The 24627-nt window shown below is 37.8% G+C and overlaps 1 protein-coding gene across 1 annotated transcript in view; it reads left to right on the plus strand.

The window, feature by feature from the left end:
• The window catches only part of KCNQ5 (potassium voltage-gated channel subfamily Q member 5), a 728190-nt gene that overhangs the window by 454805 nt on the left and 248758 nt on the right, over positions 1–24627 (plus strand). Inside the window, exon 2 of the mRNA XM_007945199.2 lies at positions 14216–14306. Coding sequence (XP_007943390.1) covers positions 14216–14306 — 91 coding nt within the window. The remainder of the gene's footprint in view (positions 1–14215; positions 14307–24627) is intronic.

Raw genomic sequence — 24627 nt, forward strand, 5'->3', positions numbered from 1 at the left:
AAAAAAAAAAAAAAAAACCCACTGCCATTGAGTTGGTTATGACTCATAGCAACCCCTCCTTGGGTTATGGAGGCAGTATCTCTACAGAAGTAGAAAGCCCAGTGTTTGTTGGCCACCTGAATAGCTTCTTTGGTGAAGTGTCTATTCATGTCTTCTGTCAATTTTTTGAATTGGATTGTCTTTTTGTTGTTGAGGTGTTGGAGTTTTCTATAAATTTTAGAGATAAGTCCCTTGTCAGACATGTTGTTTCCGAATATTTTTTCCCAATCTGTAGGTTCTCTTTTGACTCTTTTGGAGAAGTCTTTGGAAGCACATACAAATTTAATTTTTAGGTCTTATTCATCTAGTTTATCTTCTGCTGTTTGTGCATTTTGGGCTATGCTTGACAGTCTGTTTATACCATAAATTAGGGCCCCTAAGTTTGCCCCTATTTTTTCCTTGAGGAACTTTATAGTTTTAGGTTTCACATTTACCTCTTTGATCCATCTGGAGTTAGTTTTTGTGTATGGTGTGAGGTACAGATCTTGTTTCGTGTTTCTGCAAATGGATATCCAATTTTGCCAGCACCATTTATTAAAGAAACCATCTCTTTCCCATGTAATGGATTTCAGCTCTTTGTCAAAAATCAGCTGACCATAGGTCGATTAATCTATTTCTGGGTCCCAGTTCTGTTCCACTGGTCTAGGTGTTTGTCATTGTATCAATACCAGGAAGTTTTGACTACTGTGGCTGTATAGTAGGTTTGAGATCTGGGAGTGTGAGATCCAACTCGTTTCTTATTCATGTTATTTGTATTCTCTCCCTTTTTTCCTTTGTTAAATTTGCTAGTGTTTTGTCAATTTTATTAATCTTTTCAAAAAGTAAACTTCTAGTCTTGTTGATTGTTTTCTGTTGTCTTTCTATTTTCTATTTCATTTATTTCTGCTCGAATCTTTATTATTTCTTTTCTTCTGGTGACTGTAAGTGCTTTTTTGCAGCTTTTTTCTAATTTTTTGGAGATGATATATTAAGGTGTTGATTTTGGCTCTTCCTTGTTTTTTGATGTGTGCGTTTATTGCCATAAATTGGCCTCTGATCATTGCTTTTGCTTTATCCCAAAGATTTTGGTATGTTATGTATTCATTCTCATTTGATTCTAATAATTTTTTAATTTCATTTTTTATTTCTTCCATTACTCAGTCATTTTCAAGGAGGGTATTATTCAGCTTCCATGTGTTTGCTTTTTTTTCCATTGATCTTTCTATTGTCAATTTCTGATTTTATAGCATTGTGATCTGAGAAGATGCTTTGCATTATTTCAGTGTTTTTAAATTTTTAAGGCTTGCTTTGTGGCTAACATATGGTCTACCCTAGAAAATGTCCCATGTGCACTGGAAAAGAATGTATATTGTTCTATTGTTGGGTGAGGTGCTCTGTAAATGTCTATAAGGTCAAGTTAGTGAATGTTTTGTTTAGTTCTTCTGTATCTTTGTTAAATTTCTTTCCAGTTGTTGTATCTTTGACTGGAAGTGGTATATTAAAGTCTCCTAGTGCCTAGGGCACTTGACTGTTAACCAGAAGGCTGGTGGTTCAAACCCACCAGCCATTCCTCAGAAGGAAGGTTGGACAATCTGCTTCCATAGAGACACCACCTCCGAAACCCAAGGAGGGGTCACTATGAGTCTGGCCTGACTTGACGGCACATAACAACAACAAAAACTATGACTGTAGAATCATCTATTTTTCTTTTCAATTCTGTAAAAATTAGATTGATGTATTTTGGGGCTCTTTCATTGGGTGCATAAATATTTATTATGGCTATGTCTTCCTGTTCAGCTTTTCCGTTCACCATTATCCGTTCACCTTGTCTTTTATGGTGTTTTTTGTCTGCAAGTCAATTTTATCAGAAATTAATGCTGCTACTCCTGCTCTTTTATGGTTGCCATTAGCTTGATATATCTTTTTCCAACCTTTGAATTTTAGTCATTTTTTACTTCATCTTTAAGCTGTGTCTCTTGTAGACAACATATTGATGAGTTATGTTTTCTTACCCAGTCTGCAACTCTCCCATCTCTTGGGTGGTACATTTAATCCATTGACATTCAGTGTAATTATTGGCAAATATGAATTTGTTGCTGTCATTTTGCTATGTGCTTTTTTGTGGTGTTCCTGATTTCTTTGTTCCATATAATTTTTTATGTTGAGCTCATTTTGTTTATGAATCATGTTATCACTTCCTTTGTTGCCGTTGTTTTAGTATTTGGTAAGTATTTGTGCTTGTCCTTTTTTTTTAATTTTGATATGAAGGCTTATCATTATTCTCTGAGGTTACCCTTTGATTTATAATTTTCTTCCCAAGTTTAGAACAGTCTGTTCTATCTTACAACTGTCTTGACTTTCTCGACATATAGAAGTTTTGTAACTACACTATTTTTTTCCCTATTTTTGTTTTGTAGTTGTCCTGATTTGCCAATTGATGTCTCTAGTTCCCCATTTACAATCTTGTAGGCTTATTTGCTTTGGATACTTCCATAACTGAGTTGGTTTCTGGGTTATGTCATCACATCAGGTGTGTTAATCATCAGTTATCATTAGCTGTTGTTGGTTCTCTGTCCAAAGGACTCCCTTTAGCATCTCTTATAGGGTTGGTCTTGTTTTAACGAATTCCTTTAATTTCTGCTTATCTAGAAATATGCTAATTCCACCATCATATTTGAGGGACAGTTTTGCCAGATATATAATTCTTGGTTGAAATTTTTTTTTTCTTTCAAGGTTTTATATATACCATCCCATTGCCTTCTCATCTGCATGGTTTCTGCCAAGAAATCAGAGCTTAGTCTTTTTGGTTGCCCTTTGTAGGTAAACTTTTCATTTTTCCCATGCTGCTTTCAGGATTCTTTCTTTGTCTTTGGTTTTGGTGAGTTTGATGATGATATGTCTTGGTGATTTTCTTTTGGGGTCTCTCCTGTTTTGGGTTCATTGGACTTCTTAAATGGATATATTCTCATCTTTCATCATATCAAAGAAATTCTCTTTCAACAAATCTTTGAAAATTTTCTCTGTAGTTTCGTTTGTCTTTTTCTGTTCTGGAATTCCTATTACACATAGGTTATTCTTTTGAGGTATCCCACATGAACCTTAGGCTTTCTTCATTTTGTTTTGATCTTTTTTCTGATTGATGTCTTTCCAAAGAAGTATTCAGGTATTTGTCTTCAATCTCACTAATTCTGTCTTCCATCGACTCACTTCTACTCTTTTGCCTGTTTAATGTGTTGTCTATTTCTGAGAGTTTAGTCTTAATCTTCTGGATTTCTGTCTGTAGATTTTGTATCATTTCTAATTTTTCATTTATTTTGTCATTCTGTTCTTGTATTGTCTTCTGAAATTGTTCTAGGGTTTTCTCTGTGTTTTCATTTTTGTCAGTGTTTTCCTTGGTCTGCCTCTCAATCTGTTGAATTCTTTTGAACTCCTTATCGGGAAGTTCCAGTGCTGCTTCTTCATCTGGGATATGTTCTGGCTCTGTATCCTGGTCCCTTGTTTCTACTGCTTTATTTTGCTTCTTTGTGTAGACTGTGATGGTCCTTTGTCTCTGATACATTGTGATGTTTTTACATTTATATTTAATTGGTGATTGTATGTTGGAGTGATTCACCCAAGATTTTAGTTTTCCTTGTTTTGTTTGGATATATCTGAGTAAGCAGGGTACTGTGCTCCTCTATGGACTAGTTGGCAGCACTTATGCACTCACCACCTGTCTCCTTTCCAGTCATCAGCCTCTCATATGTCCATACTGTCTTTGGCAATCAGAGCCTATTCTTAGGTCCCTGGAATCTGAATGAGAATGCTGTAACTTTAAGTATCCAAAATGGCCACCGCTTGTAAACATTCAAAATGGCTGTGCCCTCCAGACAGCTGAAAGTTCACAGCTGAGTTTGTCTCCTTTTTTGCTGTTTCCCTTTTTAGTCGCCAACTACCTGTACTTGTAGTCCATGCAGCCCTCAGTAAGCAGGACCAATGTTTTGGTTAATGCTCAGGTCCTAACACCACTTGGTAATATTCAGGCCCTCCGTGTTGTCAGAACAGCTGATAGTCCGCAGCTCCATTTGTCTCTTTATTCACTGTTTTCATTCAGGTTCTTCTGCTAGTTGGTGTTTAATCCACTTCTGTGTCCTTCCTTTCAGAACTCAGGAGTCCAGCATTATCTTCTGTATCTGTGTCAATTGGTTTATCTTTTCTTTGTTGAAGAGGGTCTTAATAGCTTGTCTGCCTATTCTGCCATCTTACCAAAGTCCATGAATATTATTATTTAAAACCAAATGTTTGTTAATAGCTGGGCATTGGAAAATTTGGACTTTGATTCCCTGGTGGAATCTACAGTACAGATAAATTTGTGTTGGCTATTAAATGACAGTTCTTTTGCTTCAACTGAAGTATTGTGATGGGTCTGAGTCCTACTTTGAGGGATGCAATAACAAACTATGTATAGTTAAAGAACAGTGACGGGGAGAGTGACAGATCTGGACACATGCAAATTACACAAAGAACTGGGCTTAATATCTTCAATCTGAAGACTCACAAGAAAGTTGTCATAAAATCAGCTTCAGATATCTGAAGAACTATCATAAAGAGGAAGAAGTACATGTCCACTGTGGTGCTCTTGAACCTGAATTAGAACTAGTGAGTAAAGGTCCTAGATAAGGAGATGACTCAGAGGGAAAAATAGTTTTCCAACAGTAGGGCTGTCTATAATAGGATTGTGCTGCTTTAAAATACTGAGGGTCCTGGATGCTGGAATGGTTCAGAGAGAAAAACAATCCCCACTTGAAAGGGAGCCTCAGAAAAAATCCTTCTACCCACAAGGATTCCCTAATCCTGGGATGAGAACCAGGCTAAGCATGCTTTAGATCTGTGCTTACACCGTCCAGTGACTGCTCTAAGGAAAAACCCTCAAACTGTGTATGAGTTCTCTTGCCTTGTTCCAGCTAATTTATGTTAACCATACTCCTCTAATGAAACACACTTTGCAAGCAGAGAGTGCTATTTCCTATATCCTCTAATTTCCACACACATGGAAAATACAACATTTCATTTTTTAAAACTGTTAAAAGGTAGTCTTGTTTTTTATAACCTCACAGTGGTTAGAGCAGTAGTAGTTATTGATTAAAGTCTTGATTAATATTAAAGTTCATTGTACTTGAAAAGTAGAATCTTGCACTGTTTTAATCAAATATTCCAAATCACCTTTAAAGATGTTAAAAATGTTATATATAATAAAAATTATATATTGTTTTGCAATTGAAACTTGGCTTGCTGTGGAAATATTTCATGTACAAAATGCCCTTCCTTCATAGCAGAATTATACAGAAATCACATTTTGCAAAGTACAAAGTTTAGAAAGAAAGGTAAATTTAGAATGCTGGAAGAAAAACTGAGCCCAGCCAGTCCCTCTGGTAATGAAGTTTTGATTTCCTTAGGTGGCATGTCTACCAGGCAATACCATGTTGGCCAGCAGGCCATCTATAGTCACTAATGCCAGAATGAGTACCCCATTTATCATAATTCATGATACACTCACAAGATCTTCCATCAAATGTACTGAAGTACATATTTTATCAAAGCAATACTTAAAATTTTATGCAAAGTCAGAGGCATAGTTGAATTTCCTTTTGTGGTTATTTCTGAAGAATTGTTTTCCAAAGAGAATCTGTATCTACTTCCTATTAGCATCCTTTATTTTAACTGTACCTGAAATCTCTCCCCTCTCCCAAGTACATTCTTAATGAATATAATCAACTTATATGAAAAGTTGTGCTATTGGAAAGCTTATACACCATCTAAATGCTTGCAGAGCTCACCTTGTAAGCAGAAATGTATGGCTGTTTCAGTCAGTACCAAAGGCCATACTATAAATTTGCCTGCTGCATCAGGCCCAGCTCAGAGAGATGTCTTCTTTAACAAACAGCTCCATTTCCCCTTTCTTTGTGTTTATCAGGCTTGCATTATTCATAATTATTTGCGAGTGTCTAAGGATTGCGTGTTTGTGTGAATGATGATGTTATGTGCCACGGTTCATTTGACAAAGCAACAGCAGAGCTTTTTACATCGTCTTACTTATTTATTGTGGTTTGTTATATCATTTTACTTTTTGCTAAATGAATCTGAATCTATTAAATGGCTTTTCAAACTGTTTAGAAAGGATGGTGTCATCAGATCCCTGATGATTCAACAGCATGAACTTAGGAAAGTGGACATCATCTGTTTCAGAAGTACCCATAAGTTCAAGTTAAACTTTTTTATCAAATTAAATCTGACAAATTGATTCTTAATTAACCCATAAAAAAAGTTGGAGGTAATTTCCTTGAGTAAACTTAGAAACCCTTGAAGTGATAATATTTTTCTTTCCATAAGTACTTTTCTTCTCCTTTTACAATAATCAGTGCCTTCCAAAGAAGGAGCTGTGGATAAAAGATCCGCATCAAAGTGAATTTCTTCAGAAACAAAATATGCTTCAGGAAAAATAAAGGCCAAGAGTGATTACAGAATAATTTTGAAGGAATACATAGCCTGTGATATTTTATGATTAATGTATAAAAGAAAAATATCCATATTTTTAAAGCTGATCAGAAAAACTAGTGAAGTAAAATGGGCCATTTTCCCACACCAGCCTTGTCTTTCAAATCTTCCACCACAGACATCTTAATCTTGTGTGTGCCAAGCACCCTTTACCAGTATGGTGAAGGCTATGAACCATTCCTCAAAATATTATTTTAAAATGCATAAAAGAAAATTCATATGATTCCAAAGAAAAAATATATATGGAAATGCTATTATTAAAACATTATAAAAACAAATTTATGATATCATAACATATGCTTCCTTATTAATGTATTAAGAAACAACCTCTAGCAGTGGCCCTAATAACTACCATAATTTAAAAGTATTGTTGTTGTTTGCTACCTTCTAGTTGACTCCAACTCATGGTGTCCTTAAGTACATAGAACAAAATGTTTCCCAGTCCTGAGTCATTCTCACAGTCAACATGTTCAAGTCTGTCGTTGTTGCTGCTATGCCAATCCATCTCACCAGGGATCTCCCCTGCCCTTGTTAGCCCTTCACTTTACCACACATGATATTCTCCTTTAACAATTGATCCTTCTTGATGGCATGTCCATTGCAAGCTAGTTGAACAGTGTTCTGTTGTGATCCATATGGTTTTGGGGAATTTTTTTTTTTTCTACTTGTTAAGAATGTGCACAGCAAAACATATACCAACGCAACTGTTTCTCCACATATAATTCAGTGACACTGGTTACATTCTTTGAGTTGTACAGCTGTTCTCACTGACCAGTGAACTGGGATGTCCCATGAAACCATGACCCTAACCTTTAGGTTTCATGGGACATCCCAGTTTGGGTTGCACAAAAAAAGCCTGAGTAGCTATTCTTATTCATTCATTCATTTTTATCTTTATTATAAATATATCCATCACATAACTTTTTACCTGTGTAGAACTCATTGACAACAATTACAATAATCAGCTGTGCAACTTTACCCTTAATCAACGCAATTTTCCATCACCATTAACCCCCCCTTCATCCCCTCCCTTCCACCTGTAACTAAACAAAAATCCAAACATACCACCATGGAGTCGGATCTGACTCATCGCGACCCCTTCTTGGGTTTCCGAGGCGGTATCACTACGGAAGTAGATTGCCCAACTTTCCTTCTGAAGAGCGGCTGGTGGGTTTGAACTGCCAGCCTTCTGGTTAGCAGTAAAATGCTTTAGGCACTATGCCAGCAGAATTCCTTCCATCCTTAGTAACCACTAATAAATTTTGGGAGCTCTGATAGTGTAGTGCCTAAGGCACTTGACTGCTAACCAGAAGGCTGGCAGTTCAAACCTACCAGCCACTCCTTGGAAGGAAGATAGGGCAATCTACTTCTGTAGTAATACTGCCTGGGAAACCCAAGGAGGGGTCGCTATGAGTCAGGTCTGACTTGATGGCACATAACAACAACAACAACAATAAATTTTAGTCTCTATACTTTTGCTTTTCTTGTTTTTTATATAAGTGAGGTCATACAATATTTGTCCTTTTATGATCGACTTATTTTCCTCAGCATAATGTCTTCAAGATTTTAATTGGCTAATTTTCAGAAGTAGATTGCCAGACCTTTCTTCTTAGTCTTAATCTGGATGCTCTGATGAAACCTGACCACCATGGGTGACCCTGCTCTTAAGCTGAAATACCAGTGGCATAGTTTCCAGAATCATAGGAACAAGCAGGCCACTATAGCATGACAAACTAACAGATGGGTGGTGAGATTTTGAAGCAGTGATGGGCAAAAACACTATTCAAGATGAAACAATTGCAGTTTCATCTGCAACTGAAAATATCTATGATTTCTATTAGTAACAAAATCATCCATACTGATCATATCATTATGGTTTGTTGCCATGGTTGTTAGGTTCCATCAAGCTGATTCCAACTCATAGTGACCCTGTGTACAACAGAATGAAACACTACCCAGTCCTGTGTCAATCCATCTCACTGAGAGTCTTCTTCTTTTTCACTGACCTTCTAATTTTCCAAGCATGATGTCCTTCTCCAAAGATTGGTCCCTCCTGATAACATGGCCAAAGTACATGAGATGAAGTCTTGCCATCCTTGCTTCTAAGGAGCATTACTGCTGTACTTCTTCCAAAACAGATTTTTTTCATTCCTCTGGCACTGCATGGTATATTCAATCTTCTTCAGTCTTCTTTATTCGTTGTTTAGGTTTTACATACATATGAGGTGATTGAAAATGCCATGGCTTGGGTCAGGTGCTGATACCAGTTACTAGTGGCGTCTCTTCCAACATCACAATAGCCCACAAACCACCACAGTACCAGAAACTGACAGACAAGTAGTTGCCATGTTTGGTGGAAAACAAATATGCTGTTTTTTCCCATCCAAGTTCTAATACTCCCTAAATTCTATCCAAAGACTCCTTGTAGGTCCATGAACCCTTGATTATTAAGCCTGAGGCCAGTGAGTCTTGCCATTACTCCCACTTTTATTCAACCATTATCGAGGCAGGAGGGGTAATCATCAGTCTCCAGCATGCACATGTGTGCTCAGGACTCACAGAAGCAATGATGCCAGCAGAGCCACATTCAAGCTCCAGCAATATTCCCTGTCACTGCCAATGAGCCCACTATCCCAACACTGACCTCAAAGGAATCATTCTGTGTCAGGATGTTACTTTCTCCACCTGAGGAATCTGTCTCTGGAAAGACTACAGAGAGAGAATATGTCTGTTGCTCTCCATGAGATCATCCTCCAAGATAAAAATTATTCCTGAAATATCCTTTATGTTTATTTACCTAAACTTTCCCTAAACCTTATCTGTTTGGCCTATACTGTCCTTAGGATAGCATGTTCCATAGGTTTGCTTGTTCCAGGAAAAAAAGTACTTCTGTACCTCTAACTAAAGTTTGTGCCCAAGATTTATATCTACATTTCCATGGATTTATCATCTTCTCCTCAAAATTAGGTTGGGCAGTCCTACTTCTGTAGTGATACTGCCTCGGAAACCCAAGGAGGGGTCGCTGAGTCGGGTCCGACTTGATGGCACATAACAACAAACGTTGTTGTTTGCCATCGAGTCGGCCCCAATTCATAGGGACCCCTCCTTGGGTTTCTGAGGCAGTATCACTACGGAAGTAGGAATGCCCAACCTTCCTTCCGAGGAGTGGCTGGTGGGTTTGAGCCGCCAGCCTTCTGGTTAGCAGTCAAGTGCCTTAGCCACTATGCTATCAGAGCAACAAACATAACAACCTCAAAATTAGTTTTTCCTTCTGACTTCCTCATTAGGAGAACTGCTGATAACTACATGTGAAAATCCCCAAGGCATTTTTTACTTTTCAGTCACTACAACCCCTTCCCAAACTCTGCTTCCCAATCTTCTCCCCAGAGAGTATCTCCAATAATATTAGTGCCTTGCTCAAAAATCTTCAGTGATTTCTCATTGTCTGTTGAACTAAATGCAGATCCTTCCATACAAACTTCTCTCCAACATGGCCCAGACTCCCAATTCAGCTAGCTCATCCTGTGCTTCAGTCAGACTTGATAACTTTATGTTCCATAAAAACAGAACAGATATTTTGCCTCATTTACTTTCCAGCTTGCTGCCTTTCTCATATTGTACATTCCATCTGGAATGTGGTTCCCCAAACATTTCTCTTACTGAAATCCAACTCAAAGCCAAACTCAAGCACCATATTTTTAAGACATTTTTGATTTGCTCCCACCTTCCCCAATTGAATAGACCCCTCTCCCCATATTCAGCCACTATGGCTTTTCATAATGCATATCGCCTCTATCTTTCGTTATGGTCCAATTTGTTCACCCTGCCCACTTCGCTAGATTATAAATTCCTTAAGAGTATAGATTGTTATTCTTGTACTGCCTATAGTGTTCAGCATCATGCTTTTCACAATGGATAGTTAGTATATGTTTTCAGTTGAATTAAAATTATTTCTATGAAAAAAAATCAATTTGCAGGAATGACCTGCCTTAAACTTCTCATGTATTGCAGAATGATGAGCTAGCTAGTGAATATTCACAACCTTTATTAATTGATTAATTAATAAATTCTAATGATTCTTAGCTTTTGTCTGGTGTTTATCCACGTTGTGGGATATAGTAGAATGCTCTTTCTCTGCAGTCACTGCTGTAAGTCCTGCTGGGCCCTCAGACTTCAGTTTGGTGAGCACTTCCTCCAGGAAGCCCAGGACTGGTTTCATGGACATGCAACTTGTTTCATGCTCTGCTGTCACCATCTTGAAACTCTTAATAATTTTTAAGCAAGTTGCCCTGCATTTTCATTTTGGACTGGACCCTGGAAATTAATAGCCAGTCCCACTTAACATTTTCTCTACTTGATTGGACAATCTACTTCCATAGAGATACCGCCTTGGAAACCCAAAGAGGAGTTGCTTGCTATGAGTCAAATCGACTAGACAGCAGTGAGTTTAGGTTTTTTTTTTTTTTTTTTGTAATCATCACACAGAAATTTAATTTTACATTTATATTTGTGTAGTTATCTGTATGCTTCAATGAAGCTTAAGCTCTGTGAGGACCAAAAACAAAAAGAATTAGCCTTGTTTACTGTTGTATCCCTGTGATTCAGACTAGTGTTGTTCAATCAATATTTCAATATGTTCAATCAATATTTGCAGATTGTATAAATGGATGAACAGTTGAAAGAATGAATGAAAACAATGAATGAATAATTTTGTCCATCACTGGTCCGTTGGACAACCCAAGCAGCAGAGGCACTCCTACATACAGGTCTTTCTTTGACTTGTGCTCTGCGTACTGTAGAAATTACAGAATGCTTGTACAAAAGCTACTCTTATAAGAAAGGAGGGTGATATTATCTCAAAGAATAAAATGGTGACAACATGGTGACATGAAGGAAAAAGATTAAGCAACAGCAAATATTCATGAATAAGAAACCAGCAAAGAATTCATGATATAGATCTGTTTTGAACACAAACATAACATCATGAAGTTACTATTGGGGTGATCTTGGCAGAAGAAGATTCTTAGTCAGTAAATAATGCCCTGTTTGTTATTCCTAATGTGTTCTGGTAAGCCCAGAACGAAGGAGCATGTTTAGATAGCCACCATTCACTAGAGGGGAAACATCTGTCACTATCCATATTCGATGCCACATCATCCTCCCAACTACTTTAATGATCCTGAATTTCATTTCCTAATTGTAGTGTAAGGAGCACTGTGGTTAAGGCATTGGACTGCTAACCAAAAGATCAGTGGTTCAAACCCACCAACTGCTCCTCATGAGAGAGAGGAGGCAGTCTGCTTCCATAAAGATTTACAGCCTTGGAAACTGTATGGGGTCACTATGAATCAGAATCAACTCAATGGCAGTGGGTGGAAATTACAGTGTAAGGATCATGGAGATGCACCAGAATTTGATTTCTAGTTTATAATTTCCTATCTGTTTGAGCCAATTGAAGGTATAATCCAAAGTATCCTGAATCACTAGATTCATGAGTCAAAAGCATGATGAATAATTATTAATAACATGTAGTAAGTTCTTTTCACTAGTCGATTCCTTTCCCTTGGAGACTTCTGTTGGAATGGTAGTATTTCCCCGTCTAATGAAGACTAGGCCATCTACTTATTTTTACCATCTCAGAAACCCAAAGGGGCTTGCTATGAGTCAGGATAGACTTGATGGCAGTGAGTTTGTTTTTTGTTTTTGTTTTCTCCCCCTCTCTAATTGAGGAGCTAGAGCAATATCCCCAATATTGCCTCACTGAGCCAAGACTATTACTGTGGTGCTCATCTATGCATACCCATTCAGCAGCACTATGTGGCGGCTTAGATTACACAGACAATACTTGAAAACCCTCCTTCCACTGCACAACTTTGAATGAGGTAATAAATATTCCTGCCTCTACGTTTCCACATCTGCAAAATGGAGATATTGACATTTTGGCAGTTGGTTCTATAAAGATTACAGCCTTGGAAACCTTACAGAGCAGTTCTGCTCTGTCCTATAGGGTCACTATGAGTCAGAATCGACTCAACAAAAATGGGTTGGTTTGTTTTTGTGTTTTTGGTTTTGTATATGGAACAATGTATGTGAAAGAGGCTTAGTACAGTGTCCAGCATGTAGGAAACTCCAGAGTACATGAGCAATTATGAACTTCCACTGCAGTCTGTGTTGGAATAGATATAAAGAAATAGAAATACATAGAGTCAGCAAACTTTTTCTCCAAAGAGTAAGAGAGTAAATATTTTGGGTTTTGCAGGTCAGACCATCTGTCACAACTACTAAATTCTACAGTTAGAGCATGAAAGCAACTGTAGATAATACATAAACAAGTGGGTATGGCTTGTGTTTCAATAAAACTTTACTTGCCAAAACAAACATTGGAGGCCATATTTGTTCCCCAGACCGTAATTTGCCAACCCCTGGCTATAAACTTTTAGAAGCACCTAGTCAAGAATGGTAGAAAAGTGTTAATATTTCAGTCAGACAAAGCAAAGAGGAAAAGAGGACTAACTCCACTGCCATACTAAAAAACATGTAAAATTATATTTTAAGGGAGCTAATTGTATCAGCTTCGTAAGACTAATAAAAGTGAAAATTATGGTCTAGAGCAAGAAAAAAACAAACAAATCTCCCTGCCTTCAAGTCGATTCCGACTCATAGTGACCCTGACCCCCTTTGGATTTCCGAGATGGTAAATCTTTATGGAAGTAGATTGCCCAAGTCTTCCTTCCACGGAGTGGCTGGTGGGTTTGAACTGCCAACCTACTGCTTAGCAGTCAAATGCCTTAGGCACTATGCTACCAAAGCATGTAGCTCAGGTTTTTCATTTTTCACTCTTGTTTTTCAAGATAAAAAACATCAGCTTTGAAACAAAGCTTTCCTTTTTATTAGATGTTGTCTTCAGGAACTCACCTTCCTCTTTGTATCTCAGAAGTGCCATATTTCTAGGAATAAAAATGTCTGTAGACTAATTGGTAGAAAGTGCCTGCTCCTGATTTCTATTTCCTATCATTGTATTAAGAACAGAGAACTGAGGGTCATTTCTCTAGGAGTTTGGCTTTAGGGAGTGGAAAGTGTATGGGTAGCAGAGGGAATCATTCCCTTCCTTTTCCTTTCTTATTGTCATTATAAAGAAATGACAACTCAGAATCCATGAGCAATATCAGACTCTGAAAATGAGCCAGTGGCTCAGTAACAACCACTTAGAACACTTGATGGTTTACCAAAGCTGCCAAACGTAAGGCAGATTTGGCTTCTTTGAAAGGAGGATGGCTGTCAGCATGTGCTCCCAGAATAAGAGCAAGAACACACTTTCTGGGCCTTTCTCCGGATCCCTGCTTGGGAAGAGTTATGTGGGAAATTCACAGATTCTTACACTTGGATATATAAATAGAGTACATAATACACACACACACACACACACACACACATTTCCTTCATCAAAATATTTGCAAAAGAGCTTCATTTGCACTTTATATTACATTATATTACATTAAGATTTTGGTATTCAAAATGTCAGTCCCTCCCAGTGCTTTCATTTAACCTGTGCTAACTCAATGGGTGGAACACTTTATTTATTAATTTATTAGAAACAAGGTATTAAGTCTGTAATTATAAGTCTATATTCTTATCAAATTTCTCTTTTTTGTTTGTTTTACAGTTTTCTCCTTGTCTTTGGTTGCTTGATTTTGTCAGTGTTTTCTACCATCCCTGAGCACACAAAATTGGCCTCAAGTTGCCTCTTGATTCTGGTAAGTGAAACATGAACAAGGATCTACATAAAGCTTATGTAATATAAAAACTGTGTGTAATGTTTATGCTATGCATTTTACCCCATAAAAGATTCTATCTAGAAAAAAAAGAGAGCTACAGTGGAATATAAAAGTTTCAGAGATCATTGAAATATTTGTCTGATATTTTTACCATTCATCAATCCTCAAGCATGTATAAAAATATTTAGGATTGCTATTACATAGCAGTATCTTGTGCTATATGTACTTCAAAAATAAGAAACAGTTTTAATTATGTTTATCTCTGCTAATAAACAAATCATAAGGAGAATCAGTAGCCATGAGGTCTCTCTTATATTGCTAAAGGTTACAGGGTAGAGAACATTTTCCAATAACAGCAATTTGGCAGTAGCTAAGTATAATTGGCCAAGAACTGTCAGAATGTGGCACCTCATAAGAAAACAGAAGACTCCTTCATACGCTTTTCAACCAACAGACTACATTATGAGTTTTGCTGCTAGTGCAGTTACCTGGTGAGAAATTCTACAGTTTGCTCTGTTTCCATTATGCTGTCAATCCTCAGCCACACAGAATTGCTCAATTCACTTTAAAATGGAAAAAGACCCCAAGATATTTTAGGCCAAATTATTCTGGGCCTTTTAAGCTCTTCTACTTTCTATTACAACTAAACTATAGCACCATATACTCAAATCACATCTGATTGAAATTTTGGTTCATTTACATCCATTTTGACCCATTTACTTAGTCCACAGGTACCAGACTTGACAGTTTTGGGACTGTCTGAATGAGCTGTAAATGTGAATAATTCAATCCTTCTGAAAATCCTGGTAGAATACAGAGGGAAGAAAGAGGAAGAGAAGACAAAGATGTCTTTATGAGTCTAATAGGTAGCAATGGGTTAGGTACAGCAATAAGCACTTAATTTTAAAAAATTACTCTTATCTTGAAGGAGGAAACCGAAAGATGTCAACTCCTATAACCTGAGAGGCAGCCAGATGTTTTCCCTGCATGGGCTCCCTGATAGCTTCTTGAGGTTGTACTTTGAGGGACATCAAGTCTTAAAAGGGAGAGATCGATTTCAAGCCTGGATTCATTTCCATATAAATTGTGTTCAGCAGTATTTTGCTAATGTTAAAGTTACTGTTTTAAAACTCAAGATAGACACCAGATAGACTGAAGGACACATGGTGACTTGTCCCATATATAAAGTTTCCATTTGAGTAGCAAGTAGGTTCATGCATTTCTTTGGTAACAACATAAGATCTGATCCCAAAGGCTAAGGCACAGCTGACTTTTAGGTTCTCATATAATATTACAACCAGGAATTTTAAATTGAAAATATAAATCTGATTTTTAGACTTGGGAACATGAAACACTGGGTCTGCTGCATGACCAGAGTAAAAATTATGAATAAATCAGTCATTAAGAATCCAACAAAAAGGTTTCTTTCATAACCAGGTAAAAAATTTTTAAAGTTAGATTTATATACTTCAAATCATCATAATATAAATTCAGTCATTGTAGTAAGTTTCTAAGTTGTCCAAAGAAGCCCATATAATTAAAAATCCCAAAGCTGATTAGTATCTTGATTTTTAAAATCTGTTGAGCAGTGAGCAACTGATCAGAGTTTAATAGTTAGAGTTCATTTTAATAGATAATATTGTAGATATTGTCTCACATCCCTAGTTCTTGAACGCCTTTGAATTTAGCAAAATGGAAATGAGACCCTCTGTGCAAATGAGACCTTTGTTTTAAGCAAAATAGTTAGTACTATAGATAGACATTCTCAGAAAGTGTAGCTACATGGCTTTCCATAAGGGAGACGGCTTGTTCATCCTATTTTTGTGCTGTAGTGATAAATTATCAAAACCAAAGTGTGTTCTTGAAACTTCCTAAAAATATGCAGAGAATGTTGCATGGCTAAGATTTACTGATTTTATTCTTCTTCACTAATGTTTTCTCCAAAAACTATGTTTTACTTCCAAAACCAAAACCAAACTCATTGCCATCAAGTTGGATCCGACTCATAGCGACCCCTCCTTGGGTTTCTGAGGCAGTATCACTACAGAAGTAGATTGCTAACCTTTTTACTTAAACCAAAAAAACATACATAAAGGCATGGTTTTCTTTCTTTCTCTTTGACTGGAATCATAATGTTGTTGTTGTTATGTGCCGTGGAGTCAGACTGACATATAGCGACCCCTCCTTGGGTCGCCGAGGCAGTATCACTACATAAGTAGATTGCCCAACCTTCCTTCCGAGGAGTTGCTGGTGGGTTTGAACTGCCAGCCTTCTGGTTAGCAGTCAAGTGCCTTGGGCACTATGCTACCAGAGCTCCTGGAATCATAATATGTAATAATAAATTGGAATTCCAATAATAAATTGGAAAATTATACATATTTTAATTATTTTTCACAATGAGTTAGCATAAACCAAAAAACCCAAACCCACTTCTGTCGAGTTAATTCCAAATCATAGCAACCCTATAGAAAAGATATAACCACCTCATAGGCTTTCCAAGGCTGTAGACTGTCACATTTTTCTTCTACAGAACACAGCTTGTGAGTTCGAACTGCCAACCTGTTGGTTAACAGCCGAGCAAGCACTTTAACCACTGTGCCACCACCAGGGCTCTTCAAGTTAACATAGTTTATCATAAATATTCAGTTAGCTGTAAAATATTGGAAAAAGCTTTGATGAATATTGGCATGCTTAATGATTTACCAGCTGTCTTATTTATTATCTTATAATGTGTGTTTGAGCCACTTAATCTGATTTCAAGTTTGTCTATCCTCTAAACATCTAATCAAACAGAAAGCATCGATCACAATTCTGACTAGCGGTGCCTTAAGTTCCCAAGATGGAGCATATCTAAAGGGTTAATATCCAAATAGGAATAGGAATTACTTTAAAAATGTTTGCAAAATATGACAAATTCAGTTCTGTACACTTTTAATTACAAATACAAGCCATAGAAGTAAATTTTTAAGAATTATATGTAAGCCATAAATCACAATTTTTTATTTTTTCATAATTGTCATCTTTCTTTTTTATAACATTTTAAAATATGTTCAGAGATTTACCCATATTATAACTCAATTTCTGTGCAAGTGAAAGGCACTCACACTACAGGCAAACCTGGTCCCTGGACAAACTTCTCAGAGCCCTCTTTGACACTCACTCTTTTCTATCAAATTGTTTCCTCAAGAGCAAGAGCATATTAGGCGCATGACATCGCATTTGACTTTGTCTTACTTCCTCCTGGGATTCCCACGGAATCTACTGCTCTCCATCCACCATCCCAAAAGGGACAGTCCCATCATTCTCACCTAGAACTGTACTCTCAATGCTACTGTTTGACTTATAAGTTAATGAACTTGCCTAGATTGCAAGCTGTGGTGTGTCAACTTGGCTGGGCCTGGTTGAGTGGCTGGGCAGCTGAATGTAGTTATTCCCCATGGTGAGATTAGTAATTAACTCCAGGGTAGAATCTATTGGAGCAGCTGAGTAGCTGCTTTGGGTATGTGGTCTGCTTCCTGTATATAAGCAGCAGCTTTGGGAACAGTCTCTAGCTTATGACACGCTTGAACTCTGCATGTAGCTGTGTCATTGTTCAGCAGCCTGCCGTGCCCTGCTGACCTTGGGACTTTCAATGGACTTAAATTAATGGCCTGCCGTGTGGTGTGGTAACATCGAGACTGTGCCTTTTAACTTGTCAACCTTGGGTTTGTTAGTCTCAGCAGCCAGCAGCTGTCTGAGTGAAGAAAAGCCTCTAGCTCCAGTGGGCCAGGAGCAGGAGGCAGAGCTGAACCCAAAGGTTGAGAGGCTTTTACCCAGCCCCTAGAGCCTGGCACTTTGAACTTGGACTGAAAGCCTCCAAATTGTAAGAATAAACTTCTGTTTGTTCAAGCCATCCCATTTGTAGTATATTCTTGTCAGAGCGGTACTGGGTAACCAGAACCCAAGCCAAATGGATATTTGTCTTAATTTGCTTGCTTATTCCTTTCAATTCTATGAATTGTGGTTTTATGTTATACACCAAATTCCCTTATTTCTCACCTAGAGGCAATGCAGTATGGCAAGAATGTAGACTCTGTAGCTAGGCACCTGGGTTCAAATTTCTAGTTGTGTACATTTGGAAATCACTGAACTTCTCTGTACCTTATTTTTCTCATCTGTTAAAACTGAATAATAATATACCATACTTTATAAGATTGTTGTGAGGGTTAAGTAATTCCAAGTGCCCAGAACGAGGCCTAGCACAGAGAAAACACTCAGAAAGCTAGCTAATATGATAATCACTGGTTCTTCCATATATAATGGAGACACAAATACTGGTGATACATGGAATATTGGTAGTATAGTGGTTGACTGCTAACCAGAAGGCTGGCGGTTCAAACCTACCAGCCACTCCTCAGAAGAAAGATTGGGCAATCTACTTCTGTAGTGATACCACTTCAGAAAGCCAAGGAGGGGTCAATATGAGTTGGGTCCGACTCGACGGCACATAACAACAACAACAACAAACGTTCAAGAAAATGTTATGCTTTTCTAATAGAAAACAAATATTTTCAAAATAGTTTTCTCACCACAATCAAACATTGTTAATTATGGCAGTTTTCAGCACAACATGATCTCTAATTAAGTGTGGCTCAATGGTATGGAGTTAGTGTGTGGCATGTGTTCATAAAAATTCCTTATTTCTGGTGACTAATTAAACAATTTTAGTGTCATATTTTGGTGGTAATGTATCTGATGATAATGCTTATGGCTTGATCATTCTCTCAATGTCTGCCATCTTCTGACACTGGAGCAACCAACAGAGATAAGCCCAGATGTGACAGACTTGCTTGCTTTGCCCTCTCTCTGGGGATAAAACTTATGACTTCAAGAATATGATATCAAGCTGTCCAGACAAATTCCAATGACAGTTAAAAGATGATGCTGCTCTTTTCTATGTCTGGTAAATTCTTCAAAACTGAAATGGAGTTAGCATTTTTTTTAAGTACTATTCTTATAAAAAGCAAACAAAACAAATCTTTGTAAGTATTATTCCCCACACATAGTTCACCAAATGGTTAAATGAATTGAACAGATTAATACAACATGTGTAGGACAAAACCCAGATTCCAACCTAGGTCTGTCTAACTCAAGAACTGAGTCATCACTGATCCATCCAGCTGTCTTATGTTTGCTTTCTTCTTAGTCAAGAATGACATGTCCACCAAAGTACATCTGCCACCAGCTGATGAAGTGCTAATGTCTAAAATTGGGTTTTGGTTCCAAACATACTGATTAATACGTACAGCTCTTGTAACTGCAATAGTTTTGTTTCCTTTCTCATAAAGAGTCCACTTACAAAGTTGTCACAAATGGGTGAAATAAATTCAGAGTACTAAACTTCTTTGTATTGAGAATCTAAATATTATCTGGTAAAGACCATTGAAAGCAATCAAAAGCCTAACCCACGGGATCCATAGTCGAGTGTATAGTTGTGTTGGAGTCCCTGAGTGGTGAACACACTCTACTGCTGATCTAAATTTGGAAGTTCCAGTCCACCCAGAGGCACCTTGGAAGAGAGGCATGGAGATCAACTTCTGAAAAATCAGCCGTTGAACATCCTAGGGAGCATAGTTCCACTCTGACACACGTGGGGTCTCCACAATGGCAGGGTTACCATCTTCCAGACTCTGCTCGCTGTTGTTCAGGTGAACAGTGGGCTGTTCAAGTCAACTCTCCTACTTCCAGATTAAACTATTATGGAAAGTTTAGTTTGGGTTTGTTTCATGAGACTTTATGTTCTAGCATTTTAGATAAGACCTTCTTGAGCACAATGCTGTTTGGAATGCATTTCCTCTCTATTTGGGTAACTTCTTGCCTTACAGATTAAATTTAATATATTCCCTTTAGGCCTTTAAATGTAGATTGTTCATTACATTGAAAACAGAAAATCTGTTTCCTTACTGAAAGGGACATATTCTCTGCAAAATTTCCATTGAAGTTGGTCATTTCTGAAAGTTCCTATTTAAAAATGGTAGGGCTCACCTACCACCCACATGCAGTAGAAGGAAATTATAAACCTTAGCAAGCAAGAGGCTATCTCAGTGTATTTATTTGTCTGCTTTCCTGCAGTGTAACAAGGCTCCAGACCACAAATGGATTGTGCTGAGGAGCTGGATGAGTACTCAAACACATGGTCAAATATCCAAGTTTTCTCAAACATCTGGATGTTTAGCATCTTCCAGATAGAGGATCTCAGAAGGAAGATGGGGCAGTCTACTTCCGTAGTGATACTGCCTTGGAAACCCAAGGAGGGGTCGCTATGAGTCAGGTCTGACTCGACGGCACATAACAACAACAACAACAGATAAAGGATATGCATATTTGCTGCTTATGATTCATATAACAAAGCAAACATGGATTTGCTTTTTCCTTGTACACTGAATGAGTCCCTGAAATGTGTACCAATCCAATTTAGGCAGATCTAATTATATCTTAAATTCACTAGTGGAGCCGACTATTTAAAGAAAATCTGTAGTAAAACCCTTTAAAGTGAAGAGTCCCCTGAAAAGCTAATGTTGTTGTGTTGTTGTTATGTGCCTTCAAGTCAGACCCGACTCATAGCAACCCTTCTTTGGGTTTCTGAGGCAGTATCACTATGAAAGTAGATTGCCTCATCTTCCTTCTTAGGAGTGGCTGGTGGGATTAAACCACCAGCCTTCTGGTTAGCAGTCAAGTGCCTTAGACACTATGCTACCAGAGCTCCCGAAAAGCTAATAGCAAGTACATAATTAATCTGTGTTACATGTTTGCTTTCTTTTTTTTTTTTTTTTAATGCGCATGCATGTTCTTTTTCTTTTTAAGCTGCTATATAAATATCCACTATATAACATGGTATTGAAGAATTAGAAAAGATATTGTTGTCATGTTCCATCTACCAGTTTTAGCAGAAGCCACAAACACATTTACCGATCTTTGCAGAATAGAAAGTTTTGTGCATTAAGTTGTATGGATTCACCATAGAAGAAAATTAGATTAAGTCTTTACATCTAAATCTTCTGGCATTAAACACTGTAAGAAAGGATAACAGAATGTAAGGGTAAGAATCCATGCGAGGCTATTAAATCTTGTGTTTGTAATGAAGTGACAGAGAATGAGATACTAAGCAATCAGATATGAGGAATGAATGATGCTTCTTTAGGTTTATCACATCCCTGCAATTTACTGCAGAAAGCTCTCAGAATATCCCAGTGAACATTGAAAACTGCAATTATTTTCCTTTGCTTTTCTTTCATCAAGGAAAATGCAAATAAACTTTAAAATGATTCATGGAGACTAACGACCCTCATCAATCTGCTGACGACTGAAAAGAAAAAGCAGGAGTAGTTTAACACCTACACTGAATCTTAACTGAAGGATAATAATATAGTAAGTAAGTTGCCCTGTGTAAAGTATTTCAGATATTAGAGGAAAGACTTGTTCAAGCTAAAAATAATGAAATCGTGCTGAAGCACTATAAACCTATCTACAATTAAGGAAGGAAGGAACGTTTCACATCTCTGGTGTGAGCTTTGGCATCTAACCAAGTGACTCAGTCTTTACCTCACAACCTCTGTACAATTTTTTTTCTGGAATTTATGGGAAGCTCAGTAGATATCCTTAGAGCTATCAGTGAGCCACACTCATTCAGGCCCACATTGATGTTGATATACTGTGTCCTTTCTAGTTCCATAAAAGTATTTCAACATAGAGAAGAAGAGAGACACAGGTGGTGTGGTGAGCATTACAGGATTGCTAGAATCCATGATTGTGATCAATGGAAGGGAGAAACTCTTCCCTTACTGTCTTTCCATGTTCAAGTCATACCCATTATTTGAAATCTGGATCACACACCTCCCCTTCCTAGAGCAACTATCTTTTCTCTAACTCCCCTCAGCACTGTATACTTAGCATTGTAGTTCCTCCATTATTGATTTATTCTACAATATTAATGCAGCCTGATACAGGCAGACATTATTAAGGGCTGAGGATGTATCAGTGAGCAAGGCAAAATCTCTGTCCTTCTGTACCTCACATTTTAGTGGGGAATATAGACTGCAAACAAATAAGCAGATAAGTACAATGAATGAAAGTAAAGCAGAAATAGAATGCAATGAGAAAGGATATTTAGAGAAGGCCACTCAAAAGAGTATCATTTTAGCAGGGACCTAGGTGAAGTGAGGCAACACATCATGCAGACATTAGGAGGAAGAATATTCCAGGCAGATAGAACACCAAGGACAAAAGCCCTGGGCAGGAACGCATTTGCTGAGTCCAGGAAAGACAAGGCCAGAGTGGCTAAAGGAAAGTGAGCTGGAGGCAGAGGAGAAAAACAAAGGACTAGTTGAAATGTAAACTTAGGAGAATAGAATCCAAGTCTGATTCAGTGACAGCATTTAATACAATGGCAAGTTACCAATAAATATCGGGTGAAAGATGGCCAATATTCTAGTTGCATATTACTATTGACAGTTCTATAATAGCATGCATATGGCAGCAAAATTAAAACAAGATTCAGGACTTTACTTTAGCTGCTATATAAATGCCCACTATAGAACATGGTGGTGGTTCAGTGGTAGAATTCTCACCTTCCATGCAGGAGCCCCATATTTGATTCCTGGCCGGTACACCTCATAGGTATCCACCACCCATCCATCAGAGGAGGGTTGCCTATTGCTGTGATGCTGAACAGCTTTCAGCAGAGCTTCCAGCCTAAGACGAACTAGGAAGAAAAATCTGGTGATCTACTTCCAAAAATCAGCAATAAAAATCTTATGAATCACAACAGTACAGTCTACAACCAATCATGAGAATTACATAAGTCAAGGCAAAATTTCATTTCGTGGTCATGAGTTGGCTGGGGCAATTCAACAGCAGCTAATAACAACAACATATCCTATAGTACTGAAGAATTATAAGAGACATCATTGCCATTTCCCATCTACCAATATTAGTAGATAGAAGAAAATGAGCCATGAACACATTTACCAATCCTTGCAAAGCACAAAGTTTTGCACATAAAATTGTGTGGATTCAATGTAGAAGGAGATTATATTAAGTCCCAAAGCTTCTGTTGTTGTTGTTGTTATGTGCCATCGAGTCAGCCCCAACTCATAGCGACACTTCCTTGGGTTTCTGAGGCAGTATCAGTACAGAAGTAGATTGCCCAACCTTCCTTCTGAGGAGTGGCTGGTGGGTTTGAACTGCCAGCCTTCTAGTTAGCAGTCAAGTGCCTTAGGCACTGTGCTACCAGAGCTCCTAAAAGCTTCTAGCATTAAAAATTATAAGAGAGGACATCCAAAGCTTCTAGCATTAAAAATGGTAAGAGAGGACAATGTAAAATTTTTACCCATGCACTTTTTTTTTTTAAACTGTGATTTGGGTGAAAGTTTACAGAGCAAATTGGTTTGCTGTTCAACAATTCATATGCATTTTGTTTTGTGACACTGACTGCAATCACCAAACTGTAACAGCATTTTCCCCACTTCCTCCTTAAGCCTACCCCTTCCATTAGTTCTTCCTTCTCATCCTCTCCTGTCTTCCTAGCTCTATCTGTGGGCAAATGCTTCTTGATCTCATATGCTTGATTGTTCTAATGCGTGCATGTCCTCTTGGTATTACTGTTCACCTAAAAGGCTTATCTATCATTTGGCTGAAAGTTGAGTCATGGGTGTTGAATTCAGTTCCTAGCTTGAAGAGTTTCTAAGAGTCACAGTCTCAGGGATTCCACCAGTCTTCACCAGACCAGTAAGCTTATTTTGTTTTGTTTGATTTTGAATTTTGTTCCACATTTGCCCCCACTGTATTGTGGGACCTCTTGTTGTGATAACTCTCAAAGCAGTCAGCAGTGGTAGCTGGACACCATCTAGTTCTGGAGGCTGGGGTTCACATGGACCATTATTAATATTTTGGACTAATTGTTCCATATGTCTTTGATTTTATTCACTCTTCTTTGCTCCAGATGGGGAGACACCAGTAGTTACACCTTAGATGGCTGCTCACAAGCTTTTAAGACCTCAGGCAGTATTTGCCAAACTAGGATATAAAACATTATCTTTGTGGACTATGTTATACCAATTGACCTTAATGCCCCAAGACTATTGTCTTGAGCCTCCATCTCCAGCAATTCATTTCCTCAAGGTGCTTGGTTATGACTAAAAATAACTTTGCCCCCTGTATACTGTTGTTGTTGTTGTTATGTGCTGTTGAGTCGGACCCGACTCATAGCGACCCCTCCTTGGGTTCCGAGGCAGTATCACTATGGAAGTAGATTGCCCCATCT

This window comes from Orycteropus afer, unplaced genomic scaffold (assembly GCF_000298275.1).
Source record: "Orycteropus afer afer isolate SDZICR_OR568_19922 unplaced genomic scaffold, OryAfe1.0 scaffold00133, whole genome shotgun sequence".
Lineage (NCBI taxonomy): Eukaryota > Metazoa > Chordata > Mammalia > Tubulidentata > Orycteropodidae > Orycteropus > Orycteropus afer.